This window comes from Crocodylus porosus, unplaced genomic scaffold, assembly GCF_001723895.1.
Source record: "Crocodylus porosus isolate Cpor-Errol unplaced genomic scaffold, CroPor_comp1, whole genome shotgun sequence".
NCBI lineage: Eukaryota > Metazoa > Chordata > Crocodylia > Crocodylidae > Crocodylus > Crocodylus porosus.
The window spans coordinates 64,643,901-64,667,175 of NW_017728948.1; the positions used below are offsets into that span (position 1 = coordinate 64,643,901).

The 23,275-nt window shown below is 40.4% G+C and overlaps 1 protein-coding gene across 1 annotated transcript in view; it reads right to left on the reverse strand.

Moving 5' to 3' along the window:
• Positions 1 to 23,275, reverse strand: part of BANK1 (B-cell scaffold protein with ankyrin repeats 1) — a 346,310-nt gene that overhangs the window by 231,631 nt on the left and 91,404 nt on the right. The window contains exons 4-6 of the mRNA XM_019553351.1: positions 19,692 to 19,837; positions 17,111 to 17,249; positions 14,292 to 14,434 (exon numbers count right to left, since the gene is read on the reverse strand). Of these exons, the coding sequence (XP_019408896.1) occupies positions 14,292 to 14,434; positions 17,111 to 17,249; positions 19,692 to 19,837 (428 nt within the window). The remainder of the gene's footprint in view (positions 1 to 14,291; positions 14,435 to 17,110; positions 17,250 to 19,691; positions 19,838 to 23,275) is intronic.

Below are 23,275 nucleotides of genomic sequence, written 5' to 3' on the forward strand. Positions count from 1 at the left end.
GGCTGAGGCACCTTCATGCCTCAGCCTGCCAGCTTAGGGTTGCTCTGCTGTGCTGCAGAGTGGGTGACTGAGTCACCCATGGTGCTTCAGCACAGGGATAGCCAGCAGGCAGCCCTCATGCTGAAGCACCCTCATGCCCCAGCTCTGTAGCATGAGGAGCCTGACTGGAGCAGCCAGACCAAGGACTGCTTTGACTGGGCTCCACATGGTATGGAGGGGCTGGCTGGGGCACGAGGGTGCTTCAGTGTGGGGGCTGCCTGTAGGCTAGCCCCACAATGAAGCACCCTGTGCCCCAGGCAGCTGGGACAGTGTCTACACATGCGCTGCTGTGCATGAAAACCTCTACTATGGGGACACATGCAGATGCTGAGACATTTACTGCACAGTTAATTAGTCAACTGCACAGTAACCATTTTGGGGAGACATGCCCAGTGACTTCTAGCCCATTATTGCTGCATCTTTCTAGAGTAGTGAGGGACCAGCTTCAGGCTGCTAACATGAAGTCTTTTTCAGCAGTTTCTTACCATGTACACATTCCTCTAGAGTAGGGCACAAAACAAAAACAGACCAAAATTTTGGCCTACAAAGTATTCCTATTGCTTGTCAATCTCACCATTGTCACGTAGTTAATTTCTTGCAAGTTTGACTACAGCAGTGAGACAGGAGGAATCTGAATACACAAGAGACACACAAAACCATGCATATTAAATGAGGAAAGGTTTTCCATGAGTAAGGAATGATAAGAAGTAAGGGCAAGGGCAAATATGGATAACGAGGATGCTAAGCTAATCTAACCAGCAAAATGGAGGGGTTGACAGGGCAACATGATAATCAGGGATCTTGGTTTTGTCTGATTAAAACTGCCCCCAAATTTTCTGATTTAAAAAAGTAATGCAAAATCCATCAAAATACAAGAAAATGCTGCACATGATAAATATCTGGGGCAATATTTTTTTCACCTTCCTTTAGGGGCCAGACACTAGTCCTTGCACAAGTCTGAGCACACAATAATTATAGCATGCCTTAGAGTGAGCTATGCCAAATGTCATAAAGGTTCCTTTTGTGCTCTCCATCTACCACTATCCTTCTAAGAATAGGCCTGTCCCTTTTATTATGCATCCCTAACAAGCACATGCAGTATATTATGAAACATATGACATAAAACCCTGGAGAGTGACTGTATGAGATCCAAGAAGGGGGAATGCCAGAAACTAACTACAAAAACCTGAAGACCTTCCCTAAAAATTAGAAAACAAAACACAGGGAAAAATAACAAAACAAAGAAACCAAAGAAAAAAAACAAAAACAAAACCACAAGATCTTCAAGCTAACCTAGCCAATAATGCTTCTAAGGCCAGATCTAAAACCGAGTGCCTAATTCAAAGAATTAAATGTGGAGCACAAGTGTCAGATGATCCAACAACTGCACAGATGCAGGATTCACTGTTCCTTCAAGCAACCCAGAAAGATGCCTATACAGTCGCTTCTTGAAAACCTCCAATTAAGGAGATTCCACAACTTCCCTAAGTAGCTAGTTCCACTGTCCTACTGCTCTTACAGTTGGGTAGTTTTCTCCTGAGATTTGATCTAAATCTGCTCTACTGCTGTTTAAATCAACTGCCACATGTTCTGCCCTCCATAATAAGGGAAAATATATTTCCTTCATCTATTTTATGGTACTTTTCAAGTGTTTGAAAATTGCTATCAAGTCCCCCCTTAACCTTCTTCCCTCCAGGCTAACCATACTTTATTCTTTCATCATTTCCTTATACAGCTTGGTTCCCAAATAACATCTCTGTTGCTGACCTCAGACCTTTTCAGTTTCTTTACATCCCTCTCAAAATTATAGCATTTAATCTTAGATATAATTCTCTATTTGAACCCTAACCAGCACTGAGTACAGTGGTACTAGCATCTCATGAATACTGCTTAGAATGCTTTCATTAATGCAACCCCAACTTGGATTTGCTTATATTATGACAAATTCATTCATGCTGAGTTTTTATGATCCAGCATACCTTCTAGCACTGGACCCAGAAAACACCTTTGCAGAACATCCGGAAGTGATCTCTTGCTGTTATTCAACCAGTTACATATCATATCCACCTAACAGAAAGTCTACCTAGCCCATACTTCTACAGCGTGCTTATAAGAATGTAATTTAAGACCATGGTGAAAGCTTTACTAATGTCTACCACATTCCCTTCATCTGGTTACCCTACCAAAGAAGGAAATCAAGTTTGTTTACATGATTCATTCTTAAAAGTTCCATGTTGGCTGCTAGTGATCTGGAGAATGACCTTCATTTTTCAATTATTACAAATTGACTATTTTATTATTTGCTCTAGTAACTTCCCAGGCATTGAAGTCAAGCTGACTGATCTATAGTTCCCCACAACCTCTTTTTCTCCCTTTTTAAAGACAGGTGCTATGTTGGATCTTTTCCTTGCCTTTGGGACAATGCCTGTTATCTAAAAACATACAAATAGTTTTGCCAGTAGAACAGGTGTAAGGAGCAGGGTTTGCACCCTGGGCAAACCCTGGGGGAGAGTATGGAGGTGCCAGTGAGAGCCAGGGGGAAGGAATTCCAATAGCATGTTGAGGGGGAGAGTTGTGTGGGAATCTTACCTATGCTGGGGACTCAAAAAGAGTTCCCAGCTGCTGCTGCTGCAGCAACCACAGCATAATCTAACCATGCATCTGCAAAAGCAACCCCATGGGGCTGCTGCTGGTGCTGCTGCCTGTACATGTATTCTGTGGCGTGAGGGTATAATGCTGGCATCCCTACTATGTTGGTGTCTGAGACAGGTATTCCTGCTCTCCCACCCCAATTTACACTACTGACCACCAGAAATCTGAGATTTCTTCAGCTGGCTCCTTCACCACCTGGGAGTGAATTTCATCAGGACATGATAACTTAAATTCATTTAAATTTGTCAAAACCCCTTGGATGTGCTCTTTCCTTATCAAGATCTGTAGCCTTTCTTCTTTTTTTTCAAATTCATTTTGCTAACTCTCCAGTTACATCTTTTTGCTGTTGTGAAGACTGAAGTAAGGTAAGTGTCAAGCAACTATACCTCTTTTTCAATAGTTCAGTTCCTGCACTGAGCAGCAGACACATGGTTTTTCCTTTTTTTTTCTTTTCTTTTCATCACATTTGTCAAACGCCATCTTTTCTCTAACATTTCTTGCCAGTTCTAAATTACTTTGGTCTTTGCTTTTCTTATTTTTGTCCCTATGTTTTTATGATATTCCTTTGTATATTCCTTAGCAACATACCCTTATTTGGGAGGAATGTAGCATGTTATTCTACGTAAGCAAAATTACAAAAACAATTCAGGGAAGCCTTGCTTCCCTGGATAGCCTTCAGCTAGTCTTTGAAGATAAAACAGTCCTTTAAACAAAAAAAATAAGTAATAAAAACCTGCTGTCCTATCCTGGACATTGAGAAGGGAACCCCTTTGGCTCTGGCTCTCAGGACAGTATCCTGCCCTGCCCCATACAACAAGAGGTTCAGCCCACAGCTTGCTGTCTCCTACTTTTCACACTGCTTCTTCACAATCTGTCCCTGCTCTCCTCTCCAGGGTTTCTTAAGCGTCCAGTAAGTCAGTGCCTTATTAGCAGCTTCCCCAAAGCTGGCTGCCACCTCTTAATAGGACAGACCACCTTGTCCCTTTGCCTAAATTCCTTTGTAGATGCAAGCCCTAGTTCTTTCAATACTCTAGGAGTCAGGCACATTTCTTTCTTTCAGCCACAGGTTGGGGGAGAAAATGCTTAACAAAGTTAATAAACAACAAACTGACAAGACAGAAAAACAGAATCTCTAGGTTCCAAGTAAGACTATTAGCTGGAGTCAGAGAAGTCTGGTATACCCACTGTAACAGGGTGCATGACTCAGGGGGCTAGAGCCCAGCTAGAGGGGCTTAGGAGGGTACAGTCTCCTTAGGAGCCCTGGGCCAGCTGACAGGGATGTTTGGCTAGCCCCAGGGGAAGTTAAAAGCTCCCAGGGAGGGTAGCTGGGAGACAGGAGGTTAGTATGCTGAGGGGAAAGCACAGAGCCTAGGTGGCCTCTCTGTAGGTCTGAGGAAAGACCTGAGGTTTTACTTTTGTTTGTTATTTGTACATTTGTTATGTTATTGTATGTTTTGTTTGCCATGGGGATAAGTTTTTTGTATGTAAAAATAAACAGATGGGAAATGGAACCTAAGGGTGGCTTAGCTTTTATGAGGAAGTTGGCTCCTGGGCCAGACTAATAAATGGACACCCCACTATACCCAAATAAATCCAGCTCCAAATACCCACCCACCATCCATCTAGAGCACCTCGTCTTTTTCTATTTATTCTTTTTCTAGTTTATTTATACAGTCCAACCCTAGATTAGGATTCTATATTGCACCCAGATGCCCATGTTTGTAAAATCCAAACTGTTCCTTAAAGGGCTTTGGCTGGAGAGGGGGCATGAGGGGAGATAAGTGGGTGGGGGCATTCTTCCTTGACAGAAACCCTCCTGGAGCTCTGCAGTACACAGCAGAGAGGTAAGTCCACCTAGGGCTGGAGCCCTGCCACAGCCCCTGGGAAAATGCTTCCCCCAAATCATCCTACCAATCAACTGAGGATTCCCACCATGGGCACAGTGGCATCCTGCCCTGGATGAGTGCAGGGAATGGGGGGAATTTTCCTGCCACAGGAACCTTCCCGGAGCCCCAGAAGTGTTCCTGCCATGGACACAGCAGCCGGCTGTCCCGTAGACTCCTCCAGGTTGAACCAGAGGAGTGCACAGGGAGGGGGCTATTCTCCCATGGCAGAAATGGGAAACAGACAGTTCCAGCCTCCTGGTCACTGTGGTTCATAATAAGCAGGATCATTGTCAAGTGACTACTGTCACTTGACAGCCTGCTCCCTTCCCCAGTAGAGAAGAATGCAGGCTATTAATGGGCTCACCTAAGGGCAGGGTGACCCAAGAAGCAGAAGCAGCTCTGTAGTATCCCCTGGCTAAAGAGCTTGCTTGTGTAGCTCTCCAGGCAGGAGGCAGAAACACCTGTATACTCTAACTCCTGACCAATTTTCCTAGAGGTAACAATTTCACAGAAATTCTTAACACTAGAAATGAATACTTGTCCATGGCCCAAAATACCAACAGGTTACTACAGCTTTCCCTAATACACAGCAAATTGGCCAGAGAGACCACCACAGTTTATTATGATCACAAAGTAATTTTCTTTGTTATTTATTTTTATACAATTAAATAGATTTCTGTTTCAGACTGGAAAGCCTATATACAATATTGAATAAAACAAGTTTAATTATATAATCATAAAGATATTTTAAATTTTCAGGTTACTTCCCCATTTGAATTACTTGGCAAATTCAGCTGCATCTTCATACCAGTTAACCATTTTAATAACAATCAGAGATGTAAGACAAAACCAGAAAGTGGCAGAAAAATGAAAGAGGAAAACAAAACCAGATAGCAAGACAGGCAATGAGACATTCAAGTCCCACTAAATTCTAGAAATGTAGAATCTGCTCACCCATAAAAAGTACTAATTTGCACTATCAGGTAACTTGTATTTTTAGAAATAAGTTAAAAAAACTCACCCCATCATATCTAAATACACTGCTTTAACCAGAATACAATCTGCAAATACTACTGATTGTAGGATTACTAGCACTATAGTTTGTGCTACGCTAGAAATAAAATAGGCTTCCAACGCCAGCTGGACCCCTACGTAATCACAGAAAAGGTTATCTTCCAATGGCAAAGATTCAAAGCAAGGGCTTTTATAGTACATCCTCTGTCTGCTGCCAATTTAACTTTGAATAGTTTGTTTCTTAGCTCTCTTTGTTTGGAGCCCCCTGACATATGCTGTTTGCAATAGTCTAACTAGGGGGTGGGTGAGAGGGTCATCTACCCTGGGCACCAAGTCAGGAGGGGCACCAGAATTACCCACCATGGTGCCCCCCTTTCCCATGTCAGGATCTCCAAACAAGTCCCAGCTACTGCCGCTTTTAGAGGAATAACCTGGGCAGGCAGGGCATGTGCACCGGCAGCAGCTCAGCTAGGAGCATGGAGTTTCTGGTTAGGAGTGCTCCCCCTCCTCAGAACCTCAAGAAAACAGTTGTTAAGCAGGTACTTGATTCACAAGCTTAGGTCTTGTTGAAGTCAAAAGGAATTAAGTACCTACTTAAAGCTAAGTGTGCACTTAGGTATTTTCTTGAATCAAAGACTATTAGTAATATCTATGAACAGGATTGGATGCTTCGTTTCTCCAGTCAGTACTTGCTTTTTCAGAGCCTTTTGCAGCATTATAAAGGTCATATTTTTGTTCGAATCAACCATGCTTGAACAGCTTCTATGTACTTTCTATCACTGGCTCCTGATTGCTTAAGTCACTTTTGACAAATGGAATTTGAGTACATAAATCATGATGCTACTGAAAAATTTACCTATAATCCATAAAAGTCTTTGGAATTTCCAAGGCAGATTCCACAGTAGGAAGAAAAGAAGAAGATATTTTAAAATGACAGCTTCTTGTTATATAAGGAGTCAAACTGAAAATTCATCTTAAATTATATAGATTAGAAGATGGAGTACAAGTGGTACACATCATCACATAGAAAATGTCACTAAATATGTCACTAAATATGTCATATAATTATTTCATATCACCTTCTATAGAAAAAGAAGGAGCTGATTTTTGTATGTTCAGGGACAGACAGACAACCCAACCTAGTATCTAAATAATTAGATCAATATTTGTACATGGTACAAATTAATAAGGGAAAAAATCAATACGGCATATACTTTCAAAAAATGTTGAAATGATAAATAAATAAAAATTATACAAAGAAATATAAACAGAACTTTAATTATGAAGCACAACAACTGTATGATCATGTCTCTACATCAGGAGTCAGTATAACAAGACGTGTTCCCTGGAAAGTTTCTCTGATGCAGTATTGTACGGAAGTGAGCGAACACAAAATTAATGAGTAAATCCTTAGCATATGTTGCTACCTGTGGGCTTTGATACCAGGTCTTTTCAGCACTCACTACCATGCCACAGCCTAAAGCTACTGGGGATACCCAAGAATGAAAACCTATTTTTTGTATGTGCGTTCAAAATTTCAAAGGGTTTTTTTTGTTTGTTTTAAAGTGTTCAAAATGGATCCCCTTATTAACTTTTCTCAGTTTTCTCCTCATGCAGTTTTTTTACCCTATATGCTATCAATGTCATTTTTATGTTTCCATAAATTCTTAAAAATATGGAAATGGGTTTCATTTTGCCCAACAGAAAACCACCTTGCAAAAATACCATTTTTTCATTATATGTTTTAATTTCTAAAAAAAATCTTAAAACTTAAAAAAAATTAAAATGTTTATCAGATCCAATTTTAAACCTCTGGATTGTGATCCCAATCAAAAGAGTAAATGAAATGTGTGGAATGGTGCAGTACTGTAGTAGCTTCTCACCTCTGGAGACCTAGATATAAATCTTGATTTGTCCATCAGTCGTTAACTTGAATCCTATGTTTAGTGGCAGTGACCTAAAAATCTCTGTCATTCAATAATAATGTGAAAGGTCAGCAAGAGAGGATACTGTTCCATAAAACTGTACTGCCCAAATACAATATAAGTGGACTAATTTGCTTCCATTAAGAGATTTATTAGCTACTCCTCAAATTGGAAACATTCATGAGAAACTAACTTTTCTTTACCTCACACAATGTTGCTTTGATCAATAATTGCTGTAAGCTTCTGTACTTTTTTTACATTTTATTTTCTATTGTGTTTTATTGTTACTTTGCACAGATAACCTGCTATTGCCCCAGGATGCCTTTGTAAATAAGATGCTAGTCTCCAAGGTTTTAATTATCCTGGTTAAATAAATGTTACTAATACTGTTGCTACTTGATGGGCATACTAATTCTGTTCTGTGTTATTTTGGCTTTATTTATGTGAATATATTTATAAGACTAGTGTAGATCATCTTCTCTAAATTGCACCTTTATAATGTATTCTGCTACCATTCAATCATCTCTACATAAGAGGTTAAAGGAACTTGGAAGACTGAGGTATGTAGTTCAGGTATTTATCTAGTGCATTTACATTGCTTCACAGTCCATAGTGCATCATTAAAACAATGATAATAAAAACCAGATTTTGCATTATCACTTTACCACAGAACAGTCATAATATCATACCATGTAATTGATTAGGAAAAATCTCCTGGCAATAATCTTTATGCTTCCAACACTAACCCTGAGCAAACAAAATTCAGAGACAATATACAGTGGCTACAAATTTATAACCCTGCTCATTATTCAGGTGAATAAAGGTTAAGAGCTCATTTTTAAAAAAGCGGTCATTCACAGCACTATGAATACCAGGTATTTCCTAATTCTGTAGTTTATTTTGTATTTGCCAGAGTTCCAATCTGGATCTGTATATAAACTGTTTCTGCCTCCATGCCCATGCTGAGATTGCCAAACTTCCCCTCCCCAAACTTTAATGATACAATCGTAATCTTGTGGAAGGGAGAGCCATGCTTAGCCTTAAAAACAACCTGGACATTATGTGCACTGCTGTCATGGACAAAACAGAGTATATACAGGAAACCAAGAGACAGCTTCCCAATACAGAATTTTACCAACTCCTGACAGAAGACCCCATGGCACAATACCAGGAGGAACCAGATAAACTCTTAAAGAAGCTGCCTGTGGAAATGCAGGAAAGGACTACTGCTTCTACCTCCTGGGAACCTAGGCCAGGCAACCTTTGTTTATTACCCAAGATTCATAAACCTGGCAATTCAGGATGCCCCACTGTCTTTGGTATTTACACCATTGTGGAAGAAGTTTCTGGATATGTTCACCATATCCTATTCCTTTATGCCATTGGAACTGCCAGCTATCTGACACCACAGATTTCTTACAGAAACTGGGCTCCATTGACAAGCTTCCAGAAAATGACATATTAGCTGTCATGAATGTCATGTCTCTATGCACCAACATTCCTCATAACTATGGATTACAAGCCATAAAGAACAAGAAAATTGCTTCTGTTTCTTTTCAGTTCTCACACTTTGTCCTTGCAAGCAATTATTTCAGGTTTGGGGACTCCCTATACCTACAAACAAATGGCATTGCCATGGGCACACATTATGGTTCCCTAGTATGCCAACATATAGGCTGGGGAACACCCCTCTTGTCAAAACAGTGGCAGAATGGGATCTTGGAGTTATTGTTGACTCCAGGATGAACATGAGCTGCCAACATGAGGAAGCGGTCAGTAAGGCCAACCACACCTTGTCGTTCATCTACAGATGCATCACAAGCAGGTCCAGGGAGGAGATCCTTCCCCTCTATGCAGCACTGGTCAGGCCGCAGCTGGAGGACTGTGTGCAGTTCTGGGCACTGCACTTCAAGAGGGATGTGGCTAGCATTGAGAGGGTCCAGAGGAAGGCCACTCAAATGATCAGGGGCAGTAGGGCAGGCCCTACGAGGAGAGGCTAAAGGGCCTGAATCTATTCAGCCTCCACAAGAGAAGGCTGAGAGGGGATCTGGTGGTCATTTACAAACTCACCAGGGGGACCAGCAGGAACTGGGGGTGGCTCTGTTCCCTTGGGCACCACCTGGGGTTACTAGGAATAATGGCCACAAATTGTTAGAGACAAGGTTCAGGCTAGACATCAGGAGACATTACTTTACAGTTAGGGCTGCCAGGCTCTGGAATGGACCTGATGATCTGTTTAGGTCCCTTCTGACCCCAAGCACTATGAAACTGTATTTATGACAGAACTTCAAGTTCACTTCCTTCACAGCTGCCCTGTCATCCCCCTTGTATACCTCAAGAATATTGATTATGTCTTCATAATACAGACACATGGAAGGGAATCTCTAGAGAAATTTCACTATTTTAACTCTGAAATATTCCACGCAGCAGATTCATTTCCTTGACACTGCAGTGACAGTTTGCAGTGGCCACATAGCCACCACATTGTATCAGAAACCTACTAACCACCACAACTATCTTCATGCCACCTACTTTTATATTGAGAACACCATTAGATCCATCATCTACACCCAACTCTATGTTACAACTACATCTACTCTAACCCCAACAACTGGGATGAACACCTTAAGGATCTGGAGCAAGGATTCTTGCAACACTGTAGTCACTCAGATGAAGAAATCCAGATTCAGAACCTCACTCTGACCTGCTACAGTACCAGCCCTGGGACAAGAACAAGGACAACAGAATCCATCTGGCTGGGTGCATCTACACTTTCATTAATGCACCATAGTTACTATGCATTAAGTTTAGTACTTGTATAACTGAGTACTAAATCAATGCACAGCAACTGGCACTACTGCACAATAGGACCAGCATGTGGCTTTTACTGATGCTAACTGCGCAATAGCCTAATGCTACTGTGCAACAGCATATTAGCCTGGTTTTTGCCCTGCACACTACTGCACAGTAGCATTAGACTACTGTGCAGTTAGTGTCTTGTGTAGATGCACTCGCTGTCACCTGGAGCCCCCAGCTCAAACACCTAAGACAAATCATGAATGACTTACAACCCCTTCTGGTAAAGGATGATCATCTTAAGGTAGTATATGGGGACATACCTATCCTGACCTACAGACAGCCCCTCCAAGCTCAAATGGCTTCTCTCAAACAAAAGACTAGCCAGCTGGCATCCTCACCAAGGCACCAGGCTGTGTAATGGATCCAAATGCCTGCTGTGTCCCCATAGCAATACAGACCAAATCATCAAATGGTTAGTGGGTTGGGGCACATGACTTTTGAGAGGCTGCAGGAACTGGGTTTGTCCAGTCCAGAGAAGAGAAGACTGAGGGGGAATTAATAGCAGCCTTCAACTACCTGAAGGGTAGTTCCAAAGAGGATGGAGCTAGACTGTGCTTAGTGGTGGCAGGTAACAAAACAAGGAGCAATGGTCCCAAGTTGCAGCAAGAAAAGTTTAGGTTAGATATCAGGACAAACTTTTTCACTAGGAGGGAGGTGAAGCACTGGAACAAGTTACCTGGAGGGGTGGTGGAATCTCCTTGGAGGTTTTAAAGTTCCAGCTTGACAAAGCCCTGGCTGAAATGATCTATTTGAGGATGGTCCTGCTTTGAGTAGGGGGTTGGACTATATGACCTCTTGAGGTCCCTTCCAACCATAATTTTCTATGATTCAATGACCATTGGACCTGATAACAATAAGTACATCATCCAAAGTTAATTCACCTGCAATTTGACAAATATCATATGCGCCATCACCTGCCTAAAATACCTCTCTGCTGTCTACATCGGACAGACAGGGTGATTGCTACATGTAAGAATGAATGAACACCAATTTGACATCAGATGCAGAAAGACACAAGAGCCTGTGACAGAACACTTCAACCTATCTGACCACTCCTCAGGGTTGCTGTTCTCAGGCAAAAGAAATTATAAAGAAAATTTAAAAACCAGTTGAATGGGAAACTGGAGAACAAGAAAGGTTACTGTATTTATTGAAATCTAAGATGACCCAGAATTTGAGATGACCCCCAACTAATTCTATTCTATCCTTGGAATATTTATAAATTTATTATAATTTTCCATGTATAGAATCAAATTATTGGGGGAGGTCAACCTTAATTCATCCCCTCAACTGCTGCATGGGGGCAGGCGGGGGGGGGGGCAGGTGGAATGGGGAGGTGAAGCAACTTACCCCCTGCTTGTGTCTCATCACTGCCACTTCTGTCCCTTGCCTACCCCTCTCTGCAGCCTCAGCCTCCTGCTTTCCCTTTTACCCCTGGTTCCCCTCCTGACCCTGTCTCCAAGCCTCTGCCGCCCTGCCCACTATGCTTTCTCCCTTTCCCCAGCTTCTACTCTCCCTTCCCTTCCCCCTGCAGCCTCTTCTCTCACCTCCCCCTGCAGCCTCTGCCCCCACAACTACCCTCCCCTCCAGTCTCTGCTCTCCCTCCCACCCCAGCTTCAGCTCCCTTCTCCCTCCTCCCCCAGCCTCTGACCCCCTATTTTCTTCTTCCCCTTGCTCTGCATGGCAGGCTCTGTCCCTATTCTAGCCTGGGGCATGAAGCATGGCTTCAGTCTGGCCCAATAGCAGCTGTGTAGGCTGCACTTCACTGCTACAGGGCCATACTGGTGCTATACTCCATATCCCAAGCTAGAATGTAGACTGCAGCATGGAGCGAGAGGGGGAGGGAGAGGGCAGTCAGGGGAGCAGAAGCTGCATGGGATGGAGACACGGTGAAGTACAGATGCAGTGGAGGGCAGGGGCAGGCATCAGCTGTGGCTATGGCCCCAACCCCTGGTAAGGACTAGAGCTCAAGCCACGATAGCCCCCTGTCCCCCCAAGGCCCTTGTACATGACTCTAAAACAAGGGGCTTTTCTCATGTTAAATGTGGGGATAGAACCTCAACTAGAATCAAGTCAATACAGTAAGTATGGGACTATGGATTCTTACTACCTGGATTAGGTGTTGTGATCCCCTTTGTTCCTATGGATTTACTGCTCATTTGCTTTTCTCTTCTAGCACTGCACTCCTCTTGCCCTCTCTCTCTCTCTCTCCCCCCACCCCACCTCATTTTTTGCATTCTAATTTCTCTCTCCTTCTTATGTGCTTTTTGCACATCCTTTCACAGCACCTGATGAAGTGAACTTGGGTTCACAAAACCTTGTGCTCTCTATATATGTCTTATTTAGTTAGTCTATAAAAGTGCTTATCTACTCTACCTTGTAAATGTGATATGTCAAACATAATTGTAGTCATGTTGGATAAGTGAGGAGGTTAAAATAATAAATAATAAAAACTAATCTCCTACAGATGTCTAAGAAAGACATGGTATACTTGGGTCTATCTTTATGCGAGGGTTGCATTCCAAAAAAACCTTGCATGTACTGTACATGCACATGGCGCCCCATCCCACCACTTTCCTTCTGCTTCCTCCCAGCTCCCTGCAGGCTGGAACTCTGCCAGTCTGCAGGAAGCTCATTGCTGGCTGACTTCACATAAGATCGGATTTTTCTCGCACAAAGCAAATTTCTAATATAAATAAGGCCATCTCATATAAGCAGATTTGCACAAAACAAATTCACATAAAGAGACATGAGTGTATTTCTGGGATGCTATCTTTTTAAAAATCAGTATGAAACCCTCTCTTTTAAACATATAATTGTATGTCAAATCCACATCAAGCTCACTGTACATACCCTTTAATATACAGCTGTAAGAATGATAGATATGACAAAGATTTTAAGTGATGCACTTCCACTCTAAGCAATATTTTATTTCCATTGTACAGCAAGTCTTTTTTCTAGGTGCAGAGTACATTGTATTTGGAAAGAACATACCACTGTGCTTAAGAGAATGCTAATAATGCAATACATCATATTTTATTAATCTTTTTGCTATGAGTGTAATGTCTTAGGTCGTAGATAAGGTAAATTTGTCACAGGAAAATGAGAATGTCTACAAACACTGAATATTATTTTTGTTCTTGCTTTGCAATTACAATATAGACATCATGTCAAGTGTGCTCGGGCTACCCACTATTGGATAAATGATATTTCAATTTCTGCCTTTTCCTCTTTGTATTGTTTTATTCATGTTGTTGGTAAAGCAGGTACCGCAGAGGCTTCAGACTGCTGTCTGTTGGGCTGAGTACAGCCCAGATTCAATTCCTAAATTCTACACACGCGCAAAGATCTGCATGGCAACTAGCAGGCCTCATGAATGCTCTGCATGGTGTATGAATGGCAAGCTGGAGTTTTCCATATATACTAAGCTTAAATTTTTCAATGCCAGCCCAAGAGAAATCCTATTTTGCGAAGGGATAATATTTTGGGGACCAGTTCTTAGTCTTGAATCCCCCCTGCCAATTCCCAGACATTGTGATTTAAGAGTATTTCTCCTGTTTCTGGAATAGACTCAGCAGTTACACTTTTGCAACAGATAGGAATTGTTTAATTATTATTTATTATTATTTTTATCATCTCTGAGCCAGGACATAGTTCTTTGGGTCTGTAAAGCATCATGCATGTTGATGTTACTGCATAAAGTATAATCGCAGCTAAATAGAGATGATTCATTTTACTTGTCTGATTTAGTTACCATTAGACTTCTCAAAGACTGACTTCTTTTCCTCTGTCGCTTATTGATCCATTGCTCATTATTATGCAATCAACATGCAGTCTTTATAGCATACTGTAAATTCACTTATTGCATATTGGCACGTTTGTGGGGTTTTTTGTAACAATACAGAGGTCAACTTACCTGACAAGCAAAAGCTATTGGGTCAGCCACTTTCTTAAGTATGCATTCAATCTCCCCTATTGCTGTGTAGTATTCAATCTGCATCACAGCCTTAATGACTCCCTCACAGTAGACATTTACATTTACAAGGCCAGCAGGAAAATCTGATAAAAACACAAATAAAAATAGTAGGTCAAAAGACATTATGATCTCAGACTGCAGGTCTCAGGCTGCAAGTAAAGAAACATAGAAATAACACCCCTTCCCCTCCCAAAACCCCCCCAGAGAGAAGGCCACAATCAAGATTTGCATTCTACAAATGTCTCAGTGCTATATTTTTTCATCCTCATCTTTCAATTTAACTTAAAGATACAAAAGAAAATGCATATCTAAAAATCCTTATACAATATAGCAATGTACAGTTTCAAATTAGAAAAGTGCTGAAAACATTATGCTTTAGATTTCAACCTTTTCTCTGATGGATTGATGACCTGTAATTAGCTTCCTTATGCCTACAAATTAAGCAAAATTTCAGTCTTTTATTTCAAGTTACAGATTTCCTATTCATCATTTTTCTTAATTGTAGACAACCCTCTCAAAATTGGGTTTCAACTAGATTGTGGAAATTACAGTTTAATTACTTCCATCCCAGTTGTTTACCTAGAGAAAGCTAAGGAAGGAGGCATTTGTATGGTCTGTTACTTAAGTAAAACTTGCTTCATGCATGTATGCAGCATGAGCCCCCTTAATGAGCACATTTATAACTGAGTAGCATTCATTGTGCCATGAATCCTGCTGTACCATACCAGCAGTAGCACATTTTACTTAAAATCCTAGCTCTCCCCACAAAACAACAATAAAATGGGCAAACATGAAAAACAAAGCAGCAGTAGAGAATCAAAGAAAATGAAATGAATAGAAAAGTGTCTTACTTCACTAAAATGACAACCACTTCAAATCCATTCTACTTTCCTTTTTTAAAATGGAATCAGCTGGACATGTAATAAAAACAGCCATTTCTGAACTTCACGCATTTTAGGTTTTTCCCCATTAAACTATGTCTATAAGGCTTCAGCAGGATGCCACACACTTTTTAGTTAAAGGGTTCAATGAAGTGCAAAGCTAGCCTTTTTTTGGAAGTAGGGAAAGAGAAGAAATTCTGATCTTATCAATTTTGCTCTATGTTTTGTATCACTGATCTTCCTCCTTAACCCAATGATACTTGCAGAAGAGTCCCCCAGGAGAGTCAGCAGGATTTACAGCACAGGTAACCTGAAAGATCCCACCCTCACCGAGATTCCCTTCTGGCTGAGAGATGGTAGTTCAGAACACTTCCCACACCCTCAGTAGGCAGGAGCAGATCAAGGGTTTTGAAAAGAGGGTGTCGGGGAGCAGCCAAAACCAGAGTTTTCAGTGGCAGACAGTTCACTACACAATTCAATGGTGGGTGCAACTGCACATCCTTGATCTGCATCATCACTGGGCCATGACAGTATTGGAGACCTTTCAAGGCATCTGAATAAATCAGGCAACTTTCAAACTCATCTAAATTCCTCACTGTCATGAATGTATTTTGCAGAATGAAGGCAGCCAGGAGCTCTTGCTGCTGATCAGCCATGTCTCCCAGAGCAAATAATTTAATTTCCTTCTATCAGTTCCCAATGTGTAACATGGGCATAACTATATTTACTCATTTGTCTCACAATTTTGTCATATTATGATCCCAGACATTGTCCATGTAGCAAAGGTCAGCAAAGCTATCTATGGTCTCCAGTAAGAGGGGAAAGGAATAGTGTCTCCTTTATAGTAATAGGAATTAAGTCACTAATTGCAGTCACTTTCTTAAAGAGAGATCAAAACTCCTGCAGGAGCCGATCTGAGAACCCTACAGCAAAAAGAAGCTGCTTGTGCATCTCCACTGGGAGTGAGGAGAAACTGTCACATATCCCATATGCCTAGAAGGGAATCATAGGATTTACCAGTATGCAACATTAAAAACCAGGCTGCATACTTAGGCTGAACTCAGGGCAGTCAAGATGGAAAACCATAGTCTAAATGATTATCCTTCTCTTGTCTGATGTGATGCTGCAATAGTTTTAAAATATTATATAATTCCCTTTGGGAATTTACATCATGCAGTGGAGAGGTAAACCAAGCTCTGAATACCTAGCTGAAAATCTGCAAGGCAATGTTTTAGCTGGCAGCTCTAGTTCAATAATTGGGTGTAGGTGTGGCCATTACCTGTGCATTCTGGAGCTCTTAAAAGCAAAATGTTGTCTTATTGTTTATCATTCTCCAGGCATAGTAAGAAAACAGAATTGCTAAACCTATGGATAAAGTGACTGGGGAAAAACATAGAAGCCAGCCGAGAGTGAAATATGCAGAGATGGGGTAAAACATGATAAACCAGCAAAGAAAGATAATGTTTTTCGATATCAGTAAGAACAATAGATAGGCATATGATCATCAAAAAAGAAACAAATGCACCACATAAACATCTTGTTAAGCCTAATACAGGAATAAGAAAAGAATATTAGCTCTGCATTTTCTAGAAAAAAAATTATTAAGACTTCTAACAATCAATGACATTTTAAAGACTGCCACCTGCCATTCTACGACACAAAAACAAACTAATGAAATCCAGTTTCCTATAAATCACAAGCATTTGTGTCTGTATATTAATACAAAAATAATGCTTGGTATGCAAAACATTTACACAGGAAACACCTACAAAATAGTAATAGTCTCTGAAGGGAAGTGAAACTACTTATCATTAGAAGTGAAGAGAGTCCACAACCAAAGTTTTCTATTTATTTAAAGCTACAGAATTTTCCTCTTACCTAGAGCTTTCATGTACCTGACCTTCTCATTCCATAGGTCTGGCTGTATTCTGATTCGTTTGTTGTCTGTTATGAATTCAATTTCTACAGTCTCATCAGCTATTTCATCTCTCAATAGAATGAATATTTCACCAGGGTTCTATAAAGTTAAAATACACCCTCATTAGCCCTTCACCAAAACTATGAAATGTAAATTAAATGCTTTAATGTAAGTTGTGAGAAAAGTTATTTTACCAACAGTTTTGTAACCGAAATACTGGTGTATAAAAACTGCAAAGTTATTTCATGCATTTATCCTTTAGTGTTGCACTAAGTAAAAATGACAGGATTATTGTAATATTTTGAACCCAGTTTACCAAAATAATATATAATGCAATTCTTTTCACTGCAAGGCTAAGACCATATGAACATTCATTTCCAGTCTGTAAAGTGTGACTTTTGCCTTTTGTAGGTCTCTAAACTACTTAGTTTCCACTTAAGCCCTCCAAATTGACCTTACAGGTAACAGGGACAGAAGTGGTGCAAGAGTCTTGTGCTGGCCCTCTAATCACAGGTATATCTGGTCTTCAGAGAACTTCCGTGATCTGTAGATCAGAATGAGTCAGATTTAAAAGCTGCCTCATCTGTATCTGAAAAATCCAATGTAAATATTAGTAAACAGAAATAAATTAAATACTATGGGCAGGGTTGTAGAAGAAAAACAACAAAAATAGAATGGATAAGAGATAGTCTAACATTAATTTACTTACCGGCTTCTTAGATTTTCTTCTTACTTGTGTTTCATACTACAACCTCATCCTTCAGCCTTCTCTGCGCTCAAGTGATATGAGCTTATACTTACTTATACAGGCATGTACTAACATATAGACCTGTAATTTTGTACTATATGCTACCTTTGATTTTGACCTACTAATATGTTGCAAATTTCTACATTTTCAGCAGAAAAATTCCCTAAGCAAGTGGGCAAAAAGTATTCTTTTAAGAACAGAAAAAAGCCTAAGTTTACCTGAAAGATCACTCACTATGAACTCTTCTGTAATTGTTATTCTTCAGGTCAGCTAATTTAACCTTACCTTTAATTCTGTTACTGGTCTCTTAAAACATTAAAGAGCATGCCACCTATCAAACCAGTATCTTTCTTTCTATTTCCATGTGGTGATCCAGGCTACTCAACAATTGGTGGGGGAGAAGACAATTTAGCCTGTTTTTTCTTACCTCTTTTAACCAGAAATTTTAATCAAAATGGAATATTTGTGTTTCAATAGAGCAGTGATTCTTAACCAGGGTGCCTTGAGACCCTTTTAGGGGTGCCTTGTGGTCCCACAAAATTTTAGCACTTTTAAGTGTACAACCATGATTCACGTGATAAACTCAGAGATTTTAAATAGGAATCCATAGTGTTAAAAACATTCTGCCCTGTTGTAGTCTTCCTGAGTTCTTTACAACAGAATAATTTTTATTATTTTTCTGTAGCCAAACAACAAGTGAAAACTAAGAGCCAAAATTTTCCCTGGAATGTCTTGAGTCTATGTAGGAGTGCTTTCAACCTAGAAACTACATATTTAGAGAAGCAGTTTAATACTTCTAGAATTTTTCCCTGCAAAATAATTATTCTATTTTCATTCTTAGGAGACTCCAACAAAATTTACATTCAATGACAGACTTTCTAAAGAATTTCTGAATCTACAGATAATTCTGTAGAAAGGATACTTCTATTATAAATCCATGGTTTTGGTTACAATTCTATAGCACAATCATTTATACTACAATATTCTCAATCTCCCAAGGGATTGGTAGCATAGAGTACCTATACACATGCTCAAGAGGGTCAGGGGAGGGAAGTGTTTTAATGAGAGCAGTTCTTGATCTGAGCTGGGTTGTTCTGGCCCATGGCTGCAAAACTTTGTCAAATGCTGCCCTAATAGCCATTCCACTGGAAATAATATCTTCAAATATATACTTTTGAAAAGTGGCCAACTGTAATATTCTTCAAGAGAATGGGAATTAGTTTTAGAGTAATACATGTAGAATCAAACTGGTTTCAGGAGTACTGAATATTACTAGATTTTTTCCATAAGAGAAAAATCATGTTTCTTTACTTTTTATGACTATTGGCAGGCTTTTAACCTTATTTTCAGCTATAGTAGATCACACGGGGTTGGCTTTACCCTAATTTACCTGCCGAACAGCAACCAAAAGCATGCATATGTGTTCCTACAAACCAAACCTGATTCTTACTGAGAGGTGTGTCATATCTCATTATAGAAGTCCTTTAAACTGCCATGAAGCATATTAAGGCAGAAATATAGCCAACCAAATATTTTTAATAGAAGTAAACTCCTGCAGAGATTGTCCCAAAAACCATATTATTTGAAAATCTATTGACTGCACAATCTACTTACTACAAAGTACTTATGACACATAGGCAGCACAAATCCCACTGCAACCAAGATATACTATCATTTGTATTCCTTTTCTGTGATCTACACCACAGAACTGATGTCTGTGAAAGTGCTTATAGCAGTGGGAGGGGCAGAAAACTGCCATTTATCTGTAAGCGTTTGTTATTTAAAAGTCTTACCTCACATGGTATTCTTGTTGGTAACACCAGTATTAATGGTCTGTTAATTTCCAATGTTTCAGAAGCCACATCAGTTTCCAAATTTACATTTGTTTGTTCTAATGCTGCTACATCCAAAGTGTTACAATGAGAGTTATCTTGATAATCTGCAAAAGATCATATTGAATACAACAAATTGTCAATCATCTCACAGAAGTGAAATGAGATGGCCTACAGACTGCTACATGCCAATGATTTATGAAATGCTGTTGATGTACATGGAATTTTGCAGCCAAATAAAGGATACTGAGTGATATCTGAGCTCCAGTAAAATCAATGGCAAAACTCGCATTGACTTCAAGTAGGTCAGTAATGCATCCACTAAAGAGCATACAGGTTAAAGGCCTGATTCTGCAGTGCTTACCTATATCAGGTAGAAGGCAGGGTAGAGATGTACTTTATAGACTAACTAAATCTGATTCTCTGAGAGGACAGGCACAGAGCAGTTGATCAAATAGAGTGATTTGAATGGAAAAAACAGACAGTGAGGGAGGGAAGGCAGAAAGGGAGGGGAGACTCTGGAGGGGAGGGGACAGTGCTGGGGGAAGCAAACAAGTAATATAAATAATAAATATATAAAATAAAAACAAAGCAAACAAAAGAGTATGCATCTCTGATTTAGTCTACAACATACATCTCTATCCTACTGCATGTGGCACAGGAGGTCTGGGGCATGGGTTGCATGCGCTGCTCCAAACTGACTCCCTGTGTTGCCTGCAACATGTGTGGCACCAGGTCCAGCCCATGCATCATGGGCAGCACACGGGGCCACAGTCAGTGCACTAGATTAGTCTATCAACCTATAAGCTGGTTCATGTGGTTTCATGAGGCAGATTTGGCCTGCAGACCATATGTTGGACACCTCTACTCTAAAGTCAGAGGTATATGATTCAGTTTAAAACCAGGATTTATTCTGAATTTAACTACTGGAGGTCAGGCATCAGTTTAGCTCCAATAATGCAAGTCTGTCATGTGCAAATAGCATAAGATCTATTGTATTAACTCAAATCTGAGTCAACCCTAAATTTAAGAGAACCCTCTAATAATTAGATTCTATATATGGAAAATTTATAGATTCATTATAATTTTCCAGATATAGGATCTAATTATTGGACAGCTATCTTGAATTCGTCATCTCCCCACCCCCACCCTGACTACAGAAGAGAAAGCAGTGGCTGGGATGGTCAGGTCTCCCCCTTGCCCTCTTCTCCCCCCCAACTTATTCCCCTTCCTGCTCCCCACCATTTCCCACAGCTTCTACCACTCCCCACTACTTCCCACAATCTCTGTCCCTTTTCCAAAGTCCTTAGTCTCTGCCTCACCCTGCACGTACTATCAGAGGCAGTGGGCTCCTGGAGTACAGCACATGGAAGCACAGCCCCTGCCAGCCATGCAGCAGTGTCTGCTCTGCTGACTGGCCAGGTAGGGGACGGTTTCCATATACTCTGTGCTCAGACTCAAGCCAAGTTGGTTTTTTGTTTTTTTTTGGGGAATGCGCAGGAGGCAGAATCTGTACAGGGCGAGCAGTGGAGGCAGACAGCTGCTATGGGTCTGACTATGGTCCCAACCTGGCTCAGGGCCAGAGTTAGAGACACAGCAGCCATTTGCTCCCCCAGCTTTGTATGTGAAACTAAGACAAGGGGCTTTCCCTCAGTGCTAGCTGGGGGAAAATCTGCATCTGAGATTCCAGTAAATACAGTAAAAAACTGTGGTTTTCACTACTGCAGCTTTTCCTTATTTCAAACAATGCTGAGTTATACTATTGCAAATTGCAGCTGTACTTGGATGTACCCAGGGCCAAACCCTGCTAAAGACAGAGGCTTCATCTTAGTCCCTACATTAGACATATAGCAGAAATAATGAGGAATGGAACAAATGTTCTGTGATTTGTCATTCACATACAAAAAGCTAAACTCTTAGCATCTTATTCACGTATTTTATCTGTACAAAAGAATATTTTGAGTTAAATATAAGATGCCAGCCAATTTAATTTGCTATATAATTTACAGTTCTTGGTTGCTTCTCTATTTTACCATACCAGTATAGACTCAACAACCATAGTATGAGCCACTCACCAAATCACAGACTTTTAAATTAAAAAATAAGAATAGAATAGAATAGAATTGGTAGCTTCATCTGCCGAACTATGATTAAAGCTGTGTTTTAGAGAAAGCTATTCTTCACACCTGCTACACCTCAGCTTTATCAGTGATAAAGCTGACTCTGCTACTCCACTGACTCTGGACACTCCACTGACTAGGTCTTACATACATTGTAAAAAAACCCAAACAAAACATTCTCTCCACCCCATCTCAGAATTCTAGCATCACCTCATCATGCAGAATTATCCAATATTCTGCAGTCACCCAGTTAAATTAACAATATCATCTTAGGAAGCTCCCAGATTGCTTGAAGAATACTGCCTGAGTGATGAGGGAAAAATCATAGGAGGTAGCAACAGCGTCTTGTATTACTGTAAATTATGGAACACTCACAGTCAATTACATTCAAGGACACAGTCAACTTTCAGGCACATCTTTTCCTCTAAAATGTATGTCACCTTCTGATGTAGAATATTGGTATAAATTACAAATGGGCAGAACACAATGCTATGTCACCAAAATGACCTGTGATTGCTATATAAATATTGATGTCGTTTATGGGAAATAAATTTTGAGGGAAACAAATAATATCTCTAGAAGCTGAGATAGTGGCTCAATAACTGCAATGTAATTATTTTTATTATTTCAGATGACTAATACATATTGAATCATTCTCTTACAATAAGTGTCTTTATGATACTCATCTTGAGCATAATCTCCCCTCAGTCCTCATATACAGACTGAAACCCCAGGCCTGAATCAAGAGACTTCCTTGTGGAAATTTTCCGTAAGCCAACACACTGCAGATATTACAAAACTGAGGGCACCAAAGCTCCTTTAGCTGATGCATCCCTACTCTATAAAAAGTGACTCTTCTAAAAGGAGAAGACTGACATAAATGTGGACCCATGAGCCCAACCCTTGAGCCTCTCACACCCATTTCTTTTCCTAGTTCCCACAATGTGCCATGGTATGCATTAGTTAAGGGACCCCCGTAATCAAAACCAGCAAACTTCTGCACAATGCATACATTTCACACAAGCCTCTGGCTAGAGGGAAGAGTGTAGGATTTTGAGTGTACTGTCACAGATCCAAAGCATGCTGGCTGACATAAAGAACAGCAACTAAGAAACTGCTTATTCAGACATGCTAAAGTTTGATAAATGGAGGGTGTACGTTTATATTAACTTATATTGCAGCTAACTGATTCTTGTGCTAGTATGAAAGTGGGCTTCTATAATCCAATACCTAATGAAAGTGGATCTCTGAAGGGAGGAGACACCAGGCAAGCTGCTTATGTTAAGGCTACAAATAGTGTTGACTGATGAGGGAGATTATTGGAAAATCTTCCTAACTTAAAAATGTCATAGAGAGATACTGGGAGAACTTCCAGAAACAAGACCCAGTTAATAAGGAGACTTGGAATTGGCTATCATTGGACAA